We start from the raw sequence: 18,783 nt of genomic DNA, 5'->3' as shown, positions 1-18,783 counted from the left end.
CTGAAATATATTGACTGCTCGAAACCACGTCAGAACGTTTATAGAACAGCAGGGAATGCGTTGCACAGCTATGTAGCGTTGCAAGCTCCTTCCAAAGTATATCCCAGAAGAGATATCTAGGGCTTCAATGGTAGCGTAGGGGCCTCACAGACAGCATACTATGCAAGCTGCTTGCTTACAGCCTTTCAAAGCTAGATTGGATAAGTGCAAAGGCAAAAGCGGAGGGGTTAGTGCTGTTGGCCGACGCGCTAGAGGGTGGACCCAAGCTGGCATTTTCGTCTGAGGGCTTCAGCTCCCAAGAGAATGAAGTTAACGACTTTTAAGAGCAATGAAGCATAGCTGGCTCGGAGCATCTACGTCAAACTTGAAAAGAGCATGGGGCATCGGGGATGGGAGGAGCGAAAGACGGCACGGTTGGGTGTCAGGAGTGCGTCTTCTAGACTCAATATCAAGGACGACACAGCTCCCCATGGCTGTTGAAAGAGCAGTCATGTCGGTTTTAGCCTGAATAATCAGCTGAACAAGGACTCGCAAATCATCCTGGCGTACCATGCGATTTCAGCTTGCGACCGTGTGAGGAAGCACTCCATTCATTGTTCGCAACAGCTCTGAACAATAAGGCCTTGAGCTGATGTGACACAATGTCTTTGTTCCCCATGACCATTCAACTCCGCTTTGGAAATCACTGATGCAATCTTCTCGGCACCTACCTTCCCTTATCACCTGTAGAAAAGCCCATCGTTTTCGAAAGCTTCACCACCCATCTCCCGAACCGTAAATCTCCCAACATGGCTGCAACCACCAACACGAATACACCGACCGACCAATCTCCCAATCACGAACTGAATTACCGCCCACTCTCATATGAAACGCGGTCCCCGGCGAAACCAGCATTTCACGTCGACATCCAAGACACCATATTCTTTCTCGGTGGCTTGCTGATCCTGCTGGGGGCTCTCCTCATTTTCGCACATACCATCCTACAGTTCATACACAAAGTCTTGATCGTTGCCGCATGCGTGGCTGTTGCAAAGACGATCTTGGCGGTTGTGGTCGCGGTTCGAGAGATGGGCGAGCAGCAAGGAAAGTTGGAAGGGGAGGTGGAGGATTGAGGACATGAATAACAAGGCATGAATGGCAATCATGGGTGAGTGGGAGCATTCTTCCTAGCATTAGGGGTTATGGGGGGTTTCTGGAATGATGTTGGAGGGGCTTTCGTAAGTAGTTCATCTTTGGGACAGGCTCTGTTCATACGAGGCATGCTGTGGTCGCTAGAGTACTTTCAGAACTCTTGATAGTCGAATGACACGCACAAACACCTTGGAAAGGGCTGTCAATTTCTCTTGTCCTACGTTTTATAATGTCCTAACCCCCAACACTATCTTCGTACCACGTGTTGCCGCCACTTGAATCACTCTCGTTATTTCTTATCGCTGAAACCAGTGAATATTGACTGTGTGACAGATTGATGTCTCAACTGGCTCGTGATCTGCCTATCTTGTGACGTTTACACTAAGACAGTGTCGCTTGGACCTCTCACGAGATTGCAAATTCACGATCATTACGTGGCAATTGAGACACTTCACTACAAATTCGGGCACAAAAGCCGAAAGATGTGGTGTCTGATGACACATGTGCTACGTGACGAGCCTCGTGACACTGTACGACGCTGATCCTTAGGCTAACACGCATGGGAGGTCGTGGGTATATAAACCTCCTTCTTTCCCATATCTTCCTCCTTCTTACAACCAGGGGACTCTCAACCAAGAGTCCCTTGAGGCCAAGGAAGATCCTTCTTCTATGCCTATATAAATATATATATACCATACAACTTCTGCATCTTTCCTGGCTCAGACGGGCACGAAACTACCGGACCATCCCTACACGGGGCTTGTGGAACTGGCCAGATGACCAATGGCGCCTTCTCGATGCAGGAGCTGAACTTCTTCTAGCGGAGTTTCAGAGACGCTTGCACATTGAAGGTGAACTCAGGACTTGTTTTCGGGATGCTGTACATCTCATCAGACGACATCACTTCGCCGCTACGAAGATGATCGACGTGGATGGGAGACTAGTTGTCGAGTCGGAGGAAGCAGCAAGCACTCTTGTATCCTCTGGATAATCTTTCGAAATGCAGAAGAGCTTGAAGAAAGCGATGGCCCACCTTCGAACGATAGGAGACGACTTCACCTTCCGTCGTCGGCAATAGTCAAGCTGCGTCAAGGTTCGCTTCCTGCTGGACAGCATGTCAGAAGAAGACCGGCTCCTTACATCTTCGATTGTTATCGTTGTCTCTGGAGAGTTTATCAGGGACATTACATCCTTGAGAAATTCCCACGCTCTTTGCCGAGTGTCGATTCATCAGCACCAGGTGTTTCAAGCAAGTCCCACCAACGATCAATCCTGGGATGTAGTTCTGGGTCGATAGCACCTACATGGAGGGTACGTAGCAATGTACGACTGCGACGAAATCGAACATCAGCACTCCCGGCTACGAGAACTTGGCCAAGTGGGTTTGCGGTGCTCATCGCGCAACTCAAGGCGTGATTGCGAGAGCATACAACAGAATGTCCAAGTTGGATCCCAGAAAAGTTTGTTGACAAGATCTAGCTTGTCTCGACAATTCAGATTCTTTACTGTCGGACCTGACCAACATCTCTCACTTCTCCGAGGACTTCCTTCCCGTCAATCCCAAGTCGTCAATATACTTTCTACCTTGCATCTTCCATCGAGGTTGGATTCTGTATAGTCAATACGACCCAGTCAGGAGCTTGATCATATTTAAGCACCCGCACAATCGACAATTACTCAACTCTCGCTAGAATGAGCAGCGGCATACGGCAAGGATGATCATACCGTATAGAATATCGGAATAGATCAGCTGAGAGCGAATGCGGGAAAGAAGAGCCTCTCGCAACTGACTCAGACAGGAGAGCATGAAGCTGAAGAGATCTAGATCGAACCTTTACGCCCAGCTTTATCAGGGCAATCACGATCCTCTGACGTCCGTCCAATCCCGATTACCACACCCGCGTCACCGATCACAATCAGAGTCTCAAACTAGAAACCTCCTGGGGAGCCATGTATACTGCATGCTATCGACAAAGCGTCGACATCTACACCAGAGGAAAGCACATCAACGTATCACTAGACTTTGGTGCAACAGCTATACGCTCCACAGTCGCTCCTCATCTTCCAGAACTTCAGTATTCATGATTCTAAATATATATATACTCACAGCCAGACGCCATCGCAGGGTGGATTGAACTTTCGCGCTCCGACAAAACTGCGGCATCTTCCAGTTGCACTACCACAACTCAGAAGGTATATGGTCTCTGCCGAGAGTGTTGCTGAGAGCCTCAGGTTTACTACAAGACCCATACAGGATGGGTCTTTACTTGCAGCAAGTCAGGGCGTGTGGATAGCCAGGGATGGGAGCACGAAAGTACTTTCGAGGACAGTCGTGACAAATCTGGACAGAAGAGCGGTAGCAAATGAGAAGATCTCGCTGCGTGACCTGTCAGAACGACGCGTTCATAGGAGATGAAGACACTTCTGAACGAGCAAAGAGACACCTAGCGTCACTAGGACTTCAGGAGAAGATTCGTCAATTCAAGCTTAATGAAGTTGGTCGTCAGGTCAGAGAGCGTCTCACGGCTATATACGGCGTTAACGGGCCGTTGCTACCTCTAGAGGAAGAAGAATCTACCCTGCCAATGGAGGTAGAGGCGGAGAACTCTAGAGTCTAGAGTCTTAGCAATCTCTTACCTTAGCACTCAAACTCGACTACTTCATCGCGCTAGTCTTGGGCAGATGCACGGAGTGACCGAGTGAAAGACGACGTGCACAACCCTGGACCCATCACTACTATCACGAAGTCCTAGAGACCAAATTATCGATCTGCTCCTCTATCGCGATGAAACGTGACAATTCAGAACGAGGCACTCCTCAAGAAAAGAACTGCTTTGACACTGAGCCGCAGCGAAGGTCGAGCTGCAGCTTTCCCCAAGCCTGACACATACTCGAAGGCTGGTGGACTGGCCTACATCGTCAGGACTCCCTGCTCGATCAGTGGCAATATCTCTATCGACCTACAGACCATCTCATGGGACACATAGACATGGTGTTTCCACAACGCATGACTTCAACCCCACGCGACTGATACTCTGCTCGTGTTCCCTGTACAAAAGGCGGTAGAGAGCAAAATCCAACGCTTGTCCTGGAGCAGCCTCACAAGTGCTCTCAAGAAGGAACGCTATGTTGCTCTTCTGGCAATTGCATATTAAGCCGACTAAATATATATAAGCCGCTATCCAAGGAGTCCGTCTCGCTCACAGAATTCCTCACGACAGCCACGACGAGCCCTGTACACTCGTGAGTTGCTACCAAAAAACGCAGCCGTGAAACATGACAGCGACGGTGCCAAGGTATTCCTTGGGAGCGGTGCTCTGGAGGAATGACTTGTATTTGTTTGCTGTTTTACGACCAGCAGGGGATAGTTGTCTCACGTCGAAGGGTTGCGGATCGGGCGTGTGATTCTGATAGACTTATGATGATAAGTCTATCAGATTATGGTTGTCTCCGATCCTGCCAATACATTGGAGTGGGTGCCTTGGGAGCCAGACTCTGCACTATCGAGAGGCGTTGAACCGATGAGCTTAAATGACCCATATAATGGCTCGGGACCCGAGAACCCTGAGCCCCCAAAGATATTTAGGGCACCAAACCCTTACGTCTCGGATGATAGCGAGGATGAGCCGGACACCAGCGAGGAGCTAGAAGCAACTTTCACGAATAGTGACGAAGATATCGACCAAGTCTATGAACTACCTTCCATAGACACGAACGGTATCATCGAAGTAGACAACCTCCACGGATATAATCCAAGAGCCTGAATCATTCGAATCGGGCGGCTGGACCCACAGGACAGCTATGATGGAGTGAAAGAACAACGCGAGATATAACGGTTCCCATCGACAGCAGCCCCTCGCACTCCGCTGAATTCGTCAAGTCTCGACAAAGACAAGAAAGTAGGGCATTTTTAGCCTGAGATACAGCGAGCAGAGCGCTGAAGGGGTTTTCCTGTACTCCGCATCGTGGGGAAGTCATGATCTTGTTGAAAGTACCATCGAACCAGTCTCTAATGGAGCCTGCGTTACTGATACAGGTCAATACGATGGATGCCTTGCAAAAAAGGCCCTAAATATATATATAATATTAAGAACGATAAGATGGGGGCCTCATGAATGGGTGGAGTTCCACACCGTCATCGATCCCCTTAATCGGAGACTACTTTAGCTTCTCTCCCGTTTCACCTGTGACAGACGCCTCCAATAGCCAGGCAGCTTCGAAACATCGGATCGACGTGGCACAGACTCGAGTTTCGATTCAAAGAATCTGCGTGATGACCGGACAGTCAAGTCGTTGGGGAAGGCGCAAAGATCTTGAGGAACAAGAGCTTGCGACAAGTTGACATCGTTCAACGACCTTGTCGAGACCATGAAAGACAACAGATGTCACGATCTTGGTCAAGTATCCCAGTGAGACGGATCTACCGGTGTTGAGGGATTGGCAGGTGTCGCAAACTGCTCTCACGCAAATGTGAACACGTTCAGACAGGAGCGTCAACACAGGGCGACTTTTGCTAGGTATTGCCCAATATGGATCTGCTCCCATATCTTGGTTCTCCTCGTCTTTCCTGGGCCTTGGAAGCTAGTTTTTGCCACCAAGTAGACTGTTGACAACAGACTCCAACCATACCATACACAATTCGTTGGCTGGACAAGCATAACGACCATGTAGAGAGAAAAGACTACTCCTGAAGAGGATCAGTTAGCTGATCAAGAGAAAATCAAGATCAGCCAGAATCCAGAACGGGATCTTTTGGATTCGTTTGGAGTAACACAGCCGTAACTTCGTCACCTGTTACTTGCATCCTTGGAACGGGCGGCAGCGAAGTTGATGGCCGGATGCAGAATGTCGTTGTATCACTTGCAGCATCCACTTGTAAAATTAAGTTCGGTCCTTGCGAGACATCTGTCGGCCATGAAAGACTAGCAAAGCATGGGGACATAGAGCCATTTGGTCTTCCATGAATTATGTCTCAACATTCGCTCGAACAGCCATGCTTAGAGGCCTGGCCGAATGAATGAACCTCTACTAAAGTCGATACCCCATTTCCCACGACAACATCATCAGCTTGGGTAGATTGTGCGCCGACGATCGTTCAACAATTTTAAACCGGTTAGAAGGCAGCCGAAGGCTTATCTTCCATGCGCTTTGTCGCCAGATCCCAGACAAACAATTCCGCCAGGGAGATTCAAGAACCCGGCCAATGTTAAATCTTACGAAGCTTGCGCCCAAGAATCTGGCAGAAGACACGAACCCACTCGAGGATCGAAAGAGACATCATGTAGACTCAAAAGTGAGCACGCCTTGTGTCATAGCCGACAAACCATGCTAGGTTCTCAAAGATAGGGAATATTGCAGACACCACCAGCGCATATACAGAGGGCGACTTCAGAGCCCTGGTGAGACGGACAACGTTGAAACTAACGGGGATGAAAAGAAGTGGGAAGCAAGCAGGCGTATCCCCGGCCAGAGAGAGCTTCAAGAACCCTAACCCAAACTTCTCTTTTGCTGGCTTTGGCAAACGAGACACTCGCAGGCACTATGGTCCGACAACATCAGCCAATAGACCACGATCTGCGGCTAAATATATATATATCAGATATCAGAGCAGACAAATTCTCTTGCAGCGCTACAACGCGCCAACCACCAGCCGTAAGAAAAAGGTGCTTCATACGTGTACGGGACGTATACCATGTCCGATGACGGAGGTCTCAAAGATGCATTTTTTGGCAACTTCTGGCCGTGCTTCCGATCACCATTTCGAACGCACATAACTGGTACAGACAGACTTAGCAACCGCCAACAGAGACGAAAATGATGATTTCAAGATAGAAATGTATCATAGAATCTGGCGTGGTGTCTGTTCGCTGAAACGAAAAGCAAGCAGCCAGATGTACCCTTGAAATCACCTGAGGAAGATCTCCCAGAAGTAGAATCTGGCATCGAAAAGCTGCCGAAGGCGTTTAGGAGAAATAGACTAACCACTTCTGCCGGACTGGGAGATTTTACACATGCTGCACGCTATCAAACCTAATCAGGAGATGTGGAGCGAGCGGAATGGAAACAACTGAAGTGGGTAGAGGAGAATGAAGACATATGGGATGAGACAAGAGGAACGAAAGTGAACATCGCTAGCTCTATTCGCCTAACGAGAACTACTCGAAATCGAATTTCTTTGACAGAACAACTAATTGCTCCTCCAACGGTAATAATCGACGGGTGCAGCGGATGTTCATGGTATATGATTCTCAACGTGATGAAAGAATATTGTGATAGAGGATAAATACAAAGACATGGTTTGAAGCAACATGCGGAATTTACAAAACAGACGAGGTTTGGGCTCAAGGAAGGTTGTCAAAGCCAAATCAAATTTATATAGAAAACGACACAAGGTACTTGAGAAGCTTCAGAATACTATCTTGTTCTTTCCCTTCTTAGCACTTGTTATCCACCCGCTTGCTGCCGCCAAAGATACATGCTCACGTTGCGGAAATCTGCTCATCGGCTGATAGTCCTAGTGAATCCGCTCCTTGGCCTGCACTCTTTTGCATTAGTACCTTCCCAATAATCCTTTACAAGACATCGCCTTCCTTTCATATCCAAGACCTAAAGCCTTGTGTTGCCTTTGATGCCTCTCCCACAGATCTCCTTGTCATGACCCGAAGACTTTAATTGCCCTCAATATCTCTCCAAAATGTCACCCCGTTCGCTATTCATCGTCGTTGAATATTTCAACCCAAAGGTTTTTTTCCCCCAGTGTCTCTTTTAAGATCCCAAATATACTGTTAAAGCTTATTCTTCATCTTTCCTCTGTCATCCGGTCCATAAAATAACATTTTTCGAATCCAAAATCTCTGTAACATAACGCCACAGCAAGCCAAGTCGGCATATCCACCGTCATTGAAATCCTTGACTCAGCGGTTTATTCTTCCCTTGATATCTCTCAAAAGTCCTCAAACGACCCTATTAAGGCTCAAACTCCACCTTCCCATTGTCGTGCAGTCCATACAGTGTCTTGATGAAAGAGGTGTGACAATTATCGGCCTAAGCAGTGAGACAAAGTGAGAAAAAGACTCAGGAAAATCGAACGACGTCATAACACTCGTACTACCAAGTCGTCCACCAAAGCAAACAGAAAAGGTATATACATGGGACAGAACCGACCCAGATCCCTCTAAACGCAGTGTGTACTCCTAGTCTCCGGTATCCATCTCGAAATCCAGCGACGAACCAGTTCCGATCTCGTAGTCCTCCAATGTCAAGTGATCCCTGTAGGGCCGCAGCCCCTGCCTCTTAAGCATTACATCCTGTGCCTTTATACCCATTTGATAGGCTGCCATCTTCTTGAAATCCCCAATATTGTCGGAAGGCAAACAGAGCACCTCGCCATTCTTGCCCAGGCGATTGTTGACGTGGACCTTGATGAGCTTGGTGCTGGTGGCCGGCGGGCTTTGGACTGGCTTGCATTTCTTCTGAGTGGTCTGGTGTTGAGACTTGCTGATGCGTCCATCTTGAATTTGCGAGCCAGGTTTCTGGTGCTCGCGTTGCTTTTGGTCTCGATTCGCTTTGTACGAGTCACTCTTTGAGCCGCTGGTAGACTTGTGTGGTTGCATGATGAAGGAAAAGCACGCGAGAAGAGGGTAGTGGAGGAGCTGCGCTTGGTGGTGGTAGAGATGAGAACTGGTGTTTAGATCGACGCGCGGCGTGGAGATGCTGCTGGTGCACAGGTGGTGATGAGAGGGTGTACTGCAAAGTATTTGCTGTGAAGAGTGAGTTGTGAAGAGTAAGCTGCAGTTGTAGTAGCTGCGTTGAAACGATGGAGATGTGAATCTTGGGCTGGAAAGTGACTTGGAGAAGGTGAAGTGTGAAAGGTGGGAGAAGAGTAGAAGAGTGGCGGGTTGTGGGAATTTGCCGGAATTGTTGCGCTCGCTACCACAAAAGGCAAGAATTAGGGTTAGGGTTGCCGAAGGCCCTTATGGGAGAATAGATACCACTTCTGCCAGACTAGGAAATAATTCAATCGCTTACCCATGCTGCACGCTATCAAGCCTAATCAGGATGTGGACTGAGTGGAATGGAAACAGTGAAAGTGCAAACGGGTAAAGGAGATCTAGTACAGTGAATTGAGTGAGCCAGACGCGAATACTGCCAATCTCATACGCATTAGCGAGTGCTCGAGCTCAAAGTCTTTTACAAACAAATCAGCAATGTCTTTCTCATCGCGCCTTCAGCACTAGTCAAAGGCCGAGTTCACCTGCTGTGACGAGAGCACAGGGTAATCGACCAGTGCTGTGAAACTCGATGGTACAGATGCATCAAGTCGTAGGGACAGGGCGTGGAGATAAAAGATGACTATGAAGGCGCGGCGTCACGTGACTCTAGCTATGGAAAGGAAGGACCAATGTTGGGTTTAATAAAGATGATCATGATAGAGCTAGATGAGCATGCATGTATGGGAAACTATCATACCAAAATATCACGATAGGTATATGGGGCTTCGAGAAGTTTTGCCGTTTATGGATTCTTCTTTTGTAATAATTCTCTTACACACAAGACGTGACCTTGGACAGCGAACTGGATTTTCAAGTATATGCATTATCCTAATGATGTCCTCGGCATAAAGTACTATGCCTTTAATGTCCCCTTATCTGCCCTCCCTGTACCATCGCCTTCGATGTATATCCATGGCCTAAAGGCTTCTGTCGCCTTCAACGCCTCTCCAAACAAGCCATCCATGTATTACAACCTTGCATTTGTCTCTCGGCCTAGAGGCTAACATTGCCGCTAGTGCCTCTCCAATGTATTCTCCCGTTAATGTCCTATATTCCTTTCCATGACCCAGATGCTTTTTTTGCTAAGCCTGCCTCTTGAAATATAGCATCACTGAGAGCCACGACCCAACGGTTCAATTTACCCCAGGTGTCTCTATCGTATTGAAATGTGTCATCCTAGCTGGCAGTCCAGCTTTCGTTTGTGCTGTAGGCTAAAGAATCTCTTTTTGCGAATCTAGATTTCCATATAACTAAACGGTGTAGCAGGCCAAGTCGGCATAACGTGTCTCTACGTCCCAGAATTCTTAGAGCTTTTTGTGCTTTCATGCTTTCTTTTTTTCCTCTCCCCTGCAAAAAGCCCCCAGCTCTGGCAGTGTCGTCGCATACAATCAGAGAGCACAAAGCATCCTTTCTATTTCTCGCATTTTGGCGATTACTGCTGGAGATTGAAGAGTCTCCGTCTTAGAAGCAGACCTCGTAGTCCATGTATCCATCAAAGTCTCGGTGTTCATTTTCCACACATCGAGTCCTCTTTGGAAGAGGTACCGTGTCAGGGATATGGTGACGGTAGACTTTCCCCTCCATGCCTTCCTCGCGCTTTCCTCTCATCAAGGTCTGCGGGCTATTTTCCTGAAACTGACGTTCTTTCTGTTTCTTGATTCTCTGTTCATGACTCATACTCTCTTGGCATTTCCAGAAATAGGTTTTTTTGTTCGTCGATTTGTCTACCAAATCATGGCCGCTGTATGGAAAGCGGCCCTGACAAGGGGTATGTTGAAGCTGTGCTAGCCATTGGTTTGATAATCTATCATCACTCTCGCCCTTAGTTGGCCGGAGTGTCTTCCCGTTGATGGCTGGGAAATTTTCTCCAGCGGTTGCGAATTTCGGGTAGATCTTATTAGAAGCCTGTTCTGTGGTCAGTATTCCGTTAACTTCCTGTCTGATGAGAATTCACATACGTAGTGTCTATTGTAAGTATCATAGGTCGTGGTAAAATACTTATCATCTCTCTGGGGCCAGATCATGACATGTTTTCGCTTAGAGGCAAGCGCTACACGCTGGCAATGCATGGAGCGTGTCGACATTCGACGAGGGGCCCTAAGCCGTCTTGAAGGTAATGCACGCTCTTGAGGAGGCTGATAATGGGCCATTTTTGATGCCATTGCAGACTCTAGGCTGCAAAGGTAGACCCCTTCTTTTTGCCTCTTGAAACTGGGATCTCGACAGTCCTCGACCAAGTCTGGCTCCCATTTTTTCTTGATCCCTTGTTTTGGGCAATCGATACGCCTCAAGGACGTCGAGATTTGGTCCGTCTGTTCGGCATATTTGTCGAGATTGGGAACAGTCTGCTCCTGCGGCTGTTGGGCTGCCCACAGACTAAGATTTACATGTCCATTCAGGGGCGTCGGGTACGAAGCTTCTCGGCAAGTCGTCATCTTCGAAAGGTATTTGATACTTTAAAGGGTCCAGACGAAGACGCTTCAATGTGAGATGAATGATGGTGGGATCAAATGGCGAGAGAGATATTGTGTCGTACTAAAATCGCTAAATTATTTGCATGGAAGAAAAATGAATCGCCGTTTCGACGTGTTGAGCCTCGAAGGGACGTAGAATCTCTCATAATGATGAGACCCAAGTCGACACCTTCATTTTTCTCTAGACGATATGAACATGTCTAGGTGGCAATCTGACACTCGAAATGAGCATAAGGTACCCCCGGATCTTCTTAATACGTTCAAGGCAGCGGAGTATGTCCAGGCTGATGTCAGTGCAGATATCTCGCTTTGCTGACAGTACGTCGTCACCTAAGGCTTAGATTCTGTTGCCCTTTGTCCCTGGATTGCATTGTTGCTGAGTCAGCAAGTGTGGCGAAACACAATGACACAGTTCTGTTTGTACGACACTGTACGACACTTCCGGCCAACATGACCCGAGACTTCTCGCGTTCACCTCTGGAACAGTGACAAGAGTGTACTAGACTTGTCAGGCGCTAAGGCGTGAGTCACAGGGCATACTGATCCCGCTTTTCACAAATCGCAATCCACCCAAGCAGCTCTGACTTGCTACAAGAAGATGGAGACACTGCCGCTGGAGTTGCTGGATCAAATCATTACAAATGTGGCCATTTTCGACCGTGAAGATGGGCTCTGCAATCTCCGACTTGTCAATAAGCAATTCAACAACCTCACGACGCCAAAAACCTTTGCCTCAATCTCCCTCTGGCTGGGGTCCAAATCTCTGCGCAAGCTTGCAGAGTTGTCGAAACACCGCGGAATGTAAGTAATTCGGCCTGTTACGGAGAAATGGAGCTTACTCAAGATGTAGCGTGCAGTATGTCAAAGCGATCAGATTCTCCCCTCTTCAATTCCACACACCCCATGATGCAAGACAGTCGTCCTCCCTTAAATATCACGAGCTAGAAAAGCAAGTTGAACGAGGGGAAATAGAACCCTCACAGTTATTGCAATACGTGGACGATGACACCCAGCATGGAAGGTTCCTAAAGGCACAAGAATTGCTTTACACATCATCGGCTGTGAATCGGGTCCTGAAAGCGGCGTTTCAACGCTTAGACATGGTTCGCACGATTGACATCGTGTTAGACTGCCGCATAACAGGATCCAACGAGTTAACGACGACTTTCAACATGCTGGATTGCAATAGATATCGGTGGGATCAAGACAATCCCCTGCCCTTTCTATTCGAAGCTCTGGACGCTCTGCCGTCGCCATTGAGCACCTTCCGTTTCCGATACGACAACGACACAACATCGAACCACCAGACCAAATATTTGAAGAGATCGCGCAAGAAGGTAGCGTACGAGGCGTCCTACCTAGGAACTAGAATGCTGGCACTTTACACAAAGAAAATAGACTGGACGCGACTCGAGGACTTGGAGCTACATTACAGTGAACGCGCGCAACATGACTACCAGAACCACGAGGATGGCTTCGACCAATATCTCGCAGCAACGGCAGATATCTTCCGCAAATCCTCGCGCCTGAAATCCTTGAGGCTGCAAGTCCCCTCCAATGCCTTAGCATCTGACCTTTGGAATTCGCACGCATTCAACAGGCTTATGGGTGAGATACCACTCTCTCGCCTCACCTCGCTCGCACTATTAGATCTCAGTATCTGGATCGTGGATCTTCTGACAAAGCTTATCAAGGAGCGAACATTCACACCGCGGACAATTTATCTTGAATGCTTCGACGAGGCAGCGTATTGGGCTTCGTTTCTCGAGGCGCAGCGGCGGATCCAATGGAATGATTTGAAGTCCTTCAGGATGTGTTTCTTTAGCGGTGAGTCGTGGAGGTGCTGTTATGATGTCACGTCCTATGTGCGCATGCAGACGGAAGAGAACCCTTTGGATCCTGGTATCAATGATGACGGAGATGGTATTGCAGACTCGTGAGTTAGGGGCTCAATTCGTGTAACTAAGATGTGTCCAGTGATAGCCTCTGAGTCGGATTGATATGTTTGCAAAGCGAAATGAAGGTGGTCAATAGCCGGTCTTTGTGTGCTTTTCAATACATGCCTTCTTAGCAACAGTCGTTTCTTCATTTAGAAAGGTAATGATATGACTAGTACCTTAAGTGTTGAATAAAACATTCACTTCATTTCCTAATTACATTGACGCTGCTGCCAAGAGTAACGCCAAGAGGTGTCGATCTTCTTTAGGCATAGCGTCAATATGGCCGCGTTGCTCGACACTACCTACTACCCACACCCATCGGTGCTTCTCGTACCACGCCGTCGTCGACCTGCACATGGCTTTGAATACATTACCGCAAGAATTGATCGGCGAGGTGGTAGCGCAGGTTGCTCTGTCAGACGATGGCGATGATATATGTAACCTCCGGCTCGTCAACCAACATTGCGCAAGCGTCGCTGGTCAGGCACTCTTCGACTCAGTGTCTATATGGCTTGAAGCTAAGTCTCTGAAGCGACTGACAAAGATTTCGGAGACACGATCAACGTAAGATTTGAGCATTCTGTTCACCAATTACATCCATGACTTAGCGAGACATAGCTCGCCTCTCGTCCACAGGATCAAGTTCTCTCCCCTTCAAATCGATACATACGAATATAGCGAGTACGCGTACTTTCCTGATGATCATTACCACAAATTGAGGAAGACAAAAGTGAAAAACCAGAAGCAGGCTCTACGTCTGCTACAACTCATCGATGATGAAGCTCAGCATGAAAAATACTGGGAAATGCAAAATACCTTGTTGCATACTTCTGGAGCCGCGCTAGAAATTCTTCGATCAGCATTCCGTCAACTACCATGCGTTCACACAATCGACATTGACCTAGCGGACAGTGTTACTGGCGCGAAAGAGCTCATGAATGAGTTTAAGCTGATTCAGGAAACCCTCTCTTGGTGGGATTCAGCAAAGACTTTACCTATCCTATTTGACTCTATGATGTCATTGCCCGGGTCGGTACGCTCTTTTCGCATTCGCTATGGAGAAGAGGAAGGGCTGCATTGCTTCGATAGGGATATGATCAGGGAACACAGGGAGAGTGGTGCTTCGGAGATGGGGGCACTCGCACCCTTCACGACGACTTTCAACTTTGCTCAGCTTGAACGACTAGAGTTAAGTCATGACTATCAAGATCTCTTCGCAGAACGCTGGCGCAATCACGATCATTTCGACGACTACTTTTCCGCTACAAAGAATATACTTCGCAAGGCTTTACGTCTGAAGCACGTAAAGATACAAATCCCTCCCAGTCTCAAACCAGAGCACAACAATCAGTACAAATTTACCGAATCCCTTAGCCAAGTACCCTTTTCGTATCTGCAAACGCTCGAGTTAATCAACTTGCGAGTCATGGTCCAGCAACCCCTATCGAAGATGCTCGACAATCGATTCTTCGCATTGGAAAAGGTGTCCCTCGAATTCAGTGATCAACAATCGGACTGGACCGCATTTGTGACGACCCAGAGACGAGCCGGTTGGCAAAGGCTGGAGGTCTTCGAAATGTCACGCTACTGCCCATCACATGAGCCAATCTGCTGGAATATTACCGCGTACGTGAGTATGAAGACGGACCAGAATCCAATGGAAGAGCTCATCGAACTTGCTTGATGGCCAGAGTGACGAGGAGGAATTCGAAGTTTAGCTATCTTAAAATCGAGGCATTGAAGAAGACAGTCTATTGGAAGACTTGTGACTGCTTCGCCCAACGTTATAGATACAGATTCAAATTAAGGATCTAGCTAGACTAGGGGTTAGTGTTCCAAGAGCTTATTTTGTTTAATTCCTTAGGCTTTTATATAGTATTTTAGCAGCCCTTACTCTATTATTCCTATAATTATTTCTATTAATTAAGGGGCTTTTAGAATACAATTTTAAGTATAGTTAGTTTTTGTACTAATATAGTATTATAATACCTCGCTTTTAATTCCACTATTTAGAGCTTCTCTCCCTTATTATACTGTCTTTATAGAAAAAAAAATACTTAAAGCCTATAAAATAGCAGGTAACCTTATTATTATTAATATTAAAGTTAGAAAATTTATAAGTAATAAGAGTCTATAATTATAATAATCCTCCTCTTAGCTTATAATACCTTATTATATACTACTACCTTAAAGACTTTATTATTAAAATAAAAATAATAAATAACTTAAAGCCTAGCTTTTTAAAGTTAGCTAAAATTAGCTCCTCTTCTTTTAGCTATCTTTTAAGTACTTTCTATTTATAATTATAATTTATTAATAATATTAAAAGTAAAAGACTTTTAAATAATAATAATAGAATTTTTTTTAGAAAACTTATTATAGCTTTTAACTATTATATACCCTTCTTATTAAAGCTACTTTATATTTTTTCCTCCTTTTAAGTATACCTTTTTTATATACTTTTTTTATTTAGGTTATAGGGTAGGGGATTTCTATAGACGCCCTCCTATATAGTAAAAGCTATATATAAATTTTATAAACATATTAGATAGTAAATAACTTTCCCTTTAATATAATTTTAAAAGTTAGATCTTTAAACTTAATCCTAAATATATTAAAAAGGTTTAAAAAAGTACTTTTTAAGCTAAAGATCTTATTAAATTTATTAATAGCCTAATTATATAATTTATAAAAGATTTAACCTCTAAGGAATTTAATATTATATATAATATTATATATAGCTTCTTAATTTATAAAAAGATTTTAATTTATTTATAAGGAAATACACTAGGTACAAGCCTTAATAAGTAATATATATAATATAGTTAGTTAATAATAAATTAATTATTAGCTATCTAACAAGCTATAATAGAAGTAACGCTTATACTAGGCTAAGTAGGGCTAAGCTAAGCCTAATTAGGATATCCCTATCCTACTCTCATTATAATCTATAATATTATTACTTTATATAACTATTATTAAAAAGCTACACTTCTTAGCTTCACTTTTTTAAGGTAGTTATTTAACTACTAGGTTTAGGTATAGGTTTAGCTAGTTTAAAGGCAACTATATAGTTTTATTAGTAAAAAAGTTAATCTTTAGCTAATATAGATATTTAATAATAAGGTTTTTCGACCTTTAAACCCTAGGTTAATATAGCTAATATTAGATTTATAACTTATTATATTATTATATTTAAGCTTATTAAACTATTAAAAGATCTAGCTAGATTAAAGGTTAGTAAGTTAAAAACTCATGTTATTTAATTTTTTAGGCTTTTATATAGTATTTTAATAGTTTTTATTCTATTATTTTTATAATTATTTCTATTAATTAAAAAGCTTTTAGAATACTTACTTATTATTTTTATATATAGATTTATAAATATAAACTTTAAAGCTATATTAATAAAAAGGTTTAGCTAGCCTAAGGGTAGCTATATAGTTTTACTAGCAAGAGAGTTAGTTTTTAGCTAGTATAAATATTTAATAATAAGGTTTTTAAACCTTTAAACCCTAGGCTAGCATAGCTAATATTAGATTTATAACTTATTATATTACTATATTTAAGCTTATTAAACTATTAACAGATAGCTAGATAAAATATCTTAGCACTGCTTAACTTCTTTATAGGCGGATAAAAGATCCAATGGCTGGAAATTATGCGCCTGACACTATCTAGTCTTTAAAGATAATAAAGCCTTACATCTAAGGCTCCACAAGATCTCGGAACGCTTATCTCCGAAGGCAACACTCGTGCTAAGTCATCAAGCCTAGTGAAAACAGTAACACTCTGAACTGTCATATCTCGTGTTTACCACGTTCACGTGCTTATCATCAACGATTGCGTCAGAGGGCTGTGATGTGACGCGTCAAGTAGGTTAAGCTAGTGTGTGTTTATCGCAGTAGTCTACCATCAAATCTAGTTGCTGTGGGTACGTACCTACGCCAAAATGGAGACGCTACCTCGAGAAATATGGGATGAGATTATGGCAATCGTCATCTCATTCAATGAAAAAGATGATATTCGTAGCCTGCGCTTAGTTAATAAGTATCTGGCGAAGATCTCCGCACCAGCACTTTTCGCTTCGGTTTCGGTCTGGTTTGGAGTCCAGTCGCTGCAACATCTGACTAATATATCGAGGCACTATGAGTTGTAAGGATCCACTGACCGCTATGCGTTAAAAGAAGTGCTGAGTTGTGACATAGGGCGCAATACGTTCACGAAATCAGATTCTCGCCCCTCCAGATCAGGCGAACGGAGCAACCCTCGAGTCGAGGCTTTCTTAACTTAAGAGATAATCTGACGAAGAACGATCTGTATGCCTCGGAGATACTGGAGCAAATCGAACGTGATGCGCAATACCAAAGATATCGCGCGGCGCAAGTTTATCTCCTGAAAACACATGCGGCTCTGGAGCTCCTACGCTCCGCCTTCTGTCGCTTGCCGGGTGTCCAAAAGATAGACATTCTTTTAATGGACCGCTCGACAGGCGCAAAAGAGCTTGGCAAGTTCTTTGGTGATCTCGAGGGTACCGAATACTACTGGGATTTGGGGACGACTTTGCCCCTTCTCTTCACGGCTCTGAAGGCTTTACCGTCCCCCCTTCATTGCTTCCGTTTCCAGGATACTGATAACACATGGAGCCCAAAAAAACGCTTACGCAATAGTTCAGGGAGTTATACCCGGCATAGCATCGGAATGAAAGCCCTCTTACAGCTTTCGCAGGATCACGATTTCACGCACCTTGAGACGCTGGAACTGAACTATTACTACTCCGAGCCCATAGAGAGAGATAAGCGCAACCAGGACGTTTTCGATCAATACTCTGCAAGCGTGAAAACCATTTTGCATCGAGCGCCCCATCTCAAATCAATGAGGATTCAGATTCCAGGAAAAGACCATCAGGGCGACGAGGGAGAAGCCGAAAATCGTTACCGATTCACGAAAGCTCTAAGCGAGGAACCGTGCCTGCATCTAACAAGCCTTGAACTCATAGACCTCACGATCAGCGTCGCAGCGCCCCTGTCAGCCATGCTAGCGAAACATTTCTTTAAACTCCGCCACGTCCTCCTGCAGGTCGGAGACAACCCAAGAAAGTGGCTGGGGTTTCTGGCCGCGCAGAGACGACCTGGCTGGCATGTCCTACGGTCTTTCAAGATGGTTTTCTATTCCTATGCATTGGTGACGGAGGAACCCGATGTCGAGGTGGCCGCTTTCGTGCGGATGAAGGTTTTGGAGAATCCGTTGCTGCCTTGCCTGTATCCGGACAGTGAGTGAGAGGGATAGTGTAGACGGTGGGCTTGACTTTGAGTGAGCTTTTGGCGGCCAAGAAGTCATTCGAGGTGCTTGCGGTGCAATTGTATCGAGGAGACGGCTTTCGAGTCGTGTCGAATGCAAGGGAAGGGGTGGATCTTTTCTCATGATCCCCGAGGGCAAGAAGACTCTTGCAGATAGTGTAGGTAT

At 45.4% G+C, this 18,783-nt stretch overlaps 6 protein-coding genes across 6 annotated transcripts; 4 read left to right on the top strand and 2 right to left on the bottom strand.

Moving 5' to 3' along the window:
* Nucleotides 1–3,916: 3,916 nt before the first annotated feature.
* Nucleotides 3,917–4,895, top strand: KY384_006273 (uncharacterized protein; the record flags this gene model as incomplete). Its single annotated transcript, XM_044814769.1, has 3 exons — nt 3,917–3,987; nt 4,307–4,427; nt 4,569–4,895. The coding sequence occupies 3 exons, from the start codon at nt 3,917–3,919 to the stop codon at nt 4,893–4,895; spliced, it is 519 nt and encodes a 172-aa protein (XP_044667869.1).
* Nucleotides 4,896–8,324: 3,429 nt separating this feature from the next.
* On the bottom strand, nt 8,325–8,744 carry KY384_006272 (uncharacterized protein; the record flags this gene model as incomplete). Its single annotated transcript, XM_044814768.1, has 1 exon — nt 8,325–8,744. The coding sequence occupies one exon, from the start codon at nt 8,742–8,744 to the stop codon at nt 8,325–8,327; it is 420 nt and encodes a 139-aa protein (XP_044667868.1).
* Nucleotides 8,745–10,364: 1,620 nt separating this feature from the next.
* Nucleotides 10,365–11,338, bottom strand: KY384_006271 (uncharacterized protein; the record flags this gene model as incomplete). Its single annotated transcript, XM_044814767.1, has 2 exons — nt 10,365–10,808; nt 10,862–11,338. The coding sequence occupies 2 exons, from the start codon at nt 11,336–11,338 to the stop codon at nt 10,365–10,367; spliced, it is 921 nt and encodes a 306-aa protein (XP_044667867.1).
* A 637-nt stretch (nt 11,339–11,975) lies between these two features.
* Nucleotides 11,976–13,317, top strand: KY384_006270 (uncharacterized protein; the record flags this gene model as incomplete). The annotated part of the gene is made up of 2 exons (XM_044814766.1): nt 11,976–12,178; nt 12,228–13,317. 2 exons carry the CDS (start codon nt 11,976–11,978, stop codon nt 13,315–13,317), a joined length of 1,293 nt encoding a protein of 430 aa, XP_044667866.1.
* Nucleotides 13,318–13,672: 355 nt separating this feature from the next.
* Nucleotides 13,673–15,001, top strand: KY384_006269 (uncharacterized protein; the record flags this gene model as incomplete). Its single annotated transcript, XM_044814765.1, has 2 exons — nt 13,673–13,881; nt 13,954–15,001. The coding sequence occupies 2 exons, from the start codon at nt 13,673–13,675 to the stop codon at nt 14,999–15,001; spliced, it is 1,257 nt and encodes a 418-aa protein (XP_044667865.1).
* Nucleotides 15,002–17,269: 2,268 nt separating this feature from the next.
* Nucleotides 17,270–18,597, top strand: KY384_006268 (uncharacterized protein; the record flags this gene model as incomplete). Its single annotated transcript, XM_044814764.1, has 2 exons — nt 17,270–17,472; nt 17,526–18,597. The coding sequence occupies 2 exons, from the start codon at nt 17,270–17,272 to the stop codon at nt 18,595–18,597; spliced, it is 1,275 nt and encodes a 424-aa protein (XP_044667864.1).
* Between the last annotated feature and the right edge of the window lie 186 nt (nt 18,598–18,783).

This window comes from Bacidia gigantensis (genome assembly GCF_019456465.1).
Source record: "Bacidia gigantensis strain McMullin 20006 chromosome Unknown contig_249, whole genome shotgun sequence".
In the NCBI taxonomy this organism is placed as follows: domain Eukaryota; kingdom Fungi; phylum Ascomycota; class Lecanoromycetes; order Lecanorales; family Ramalinaceae; genus Bacidia; species Bacidia gigantensis.
Note: the sequence above shows the minus strand (reverse complement) of the source record. Positions and strands in the feature narration are given on the sequence as shown.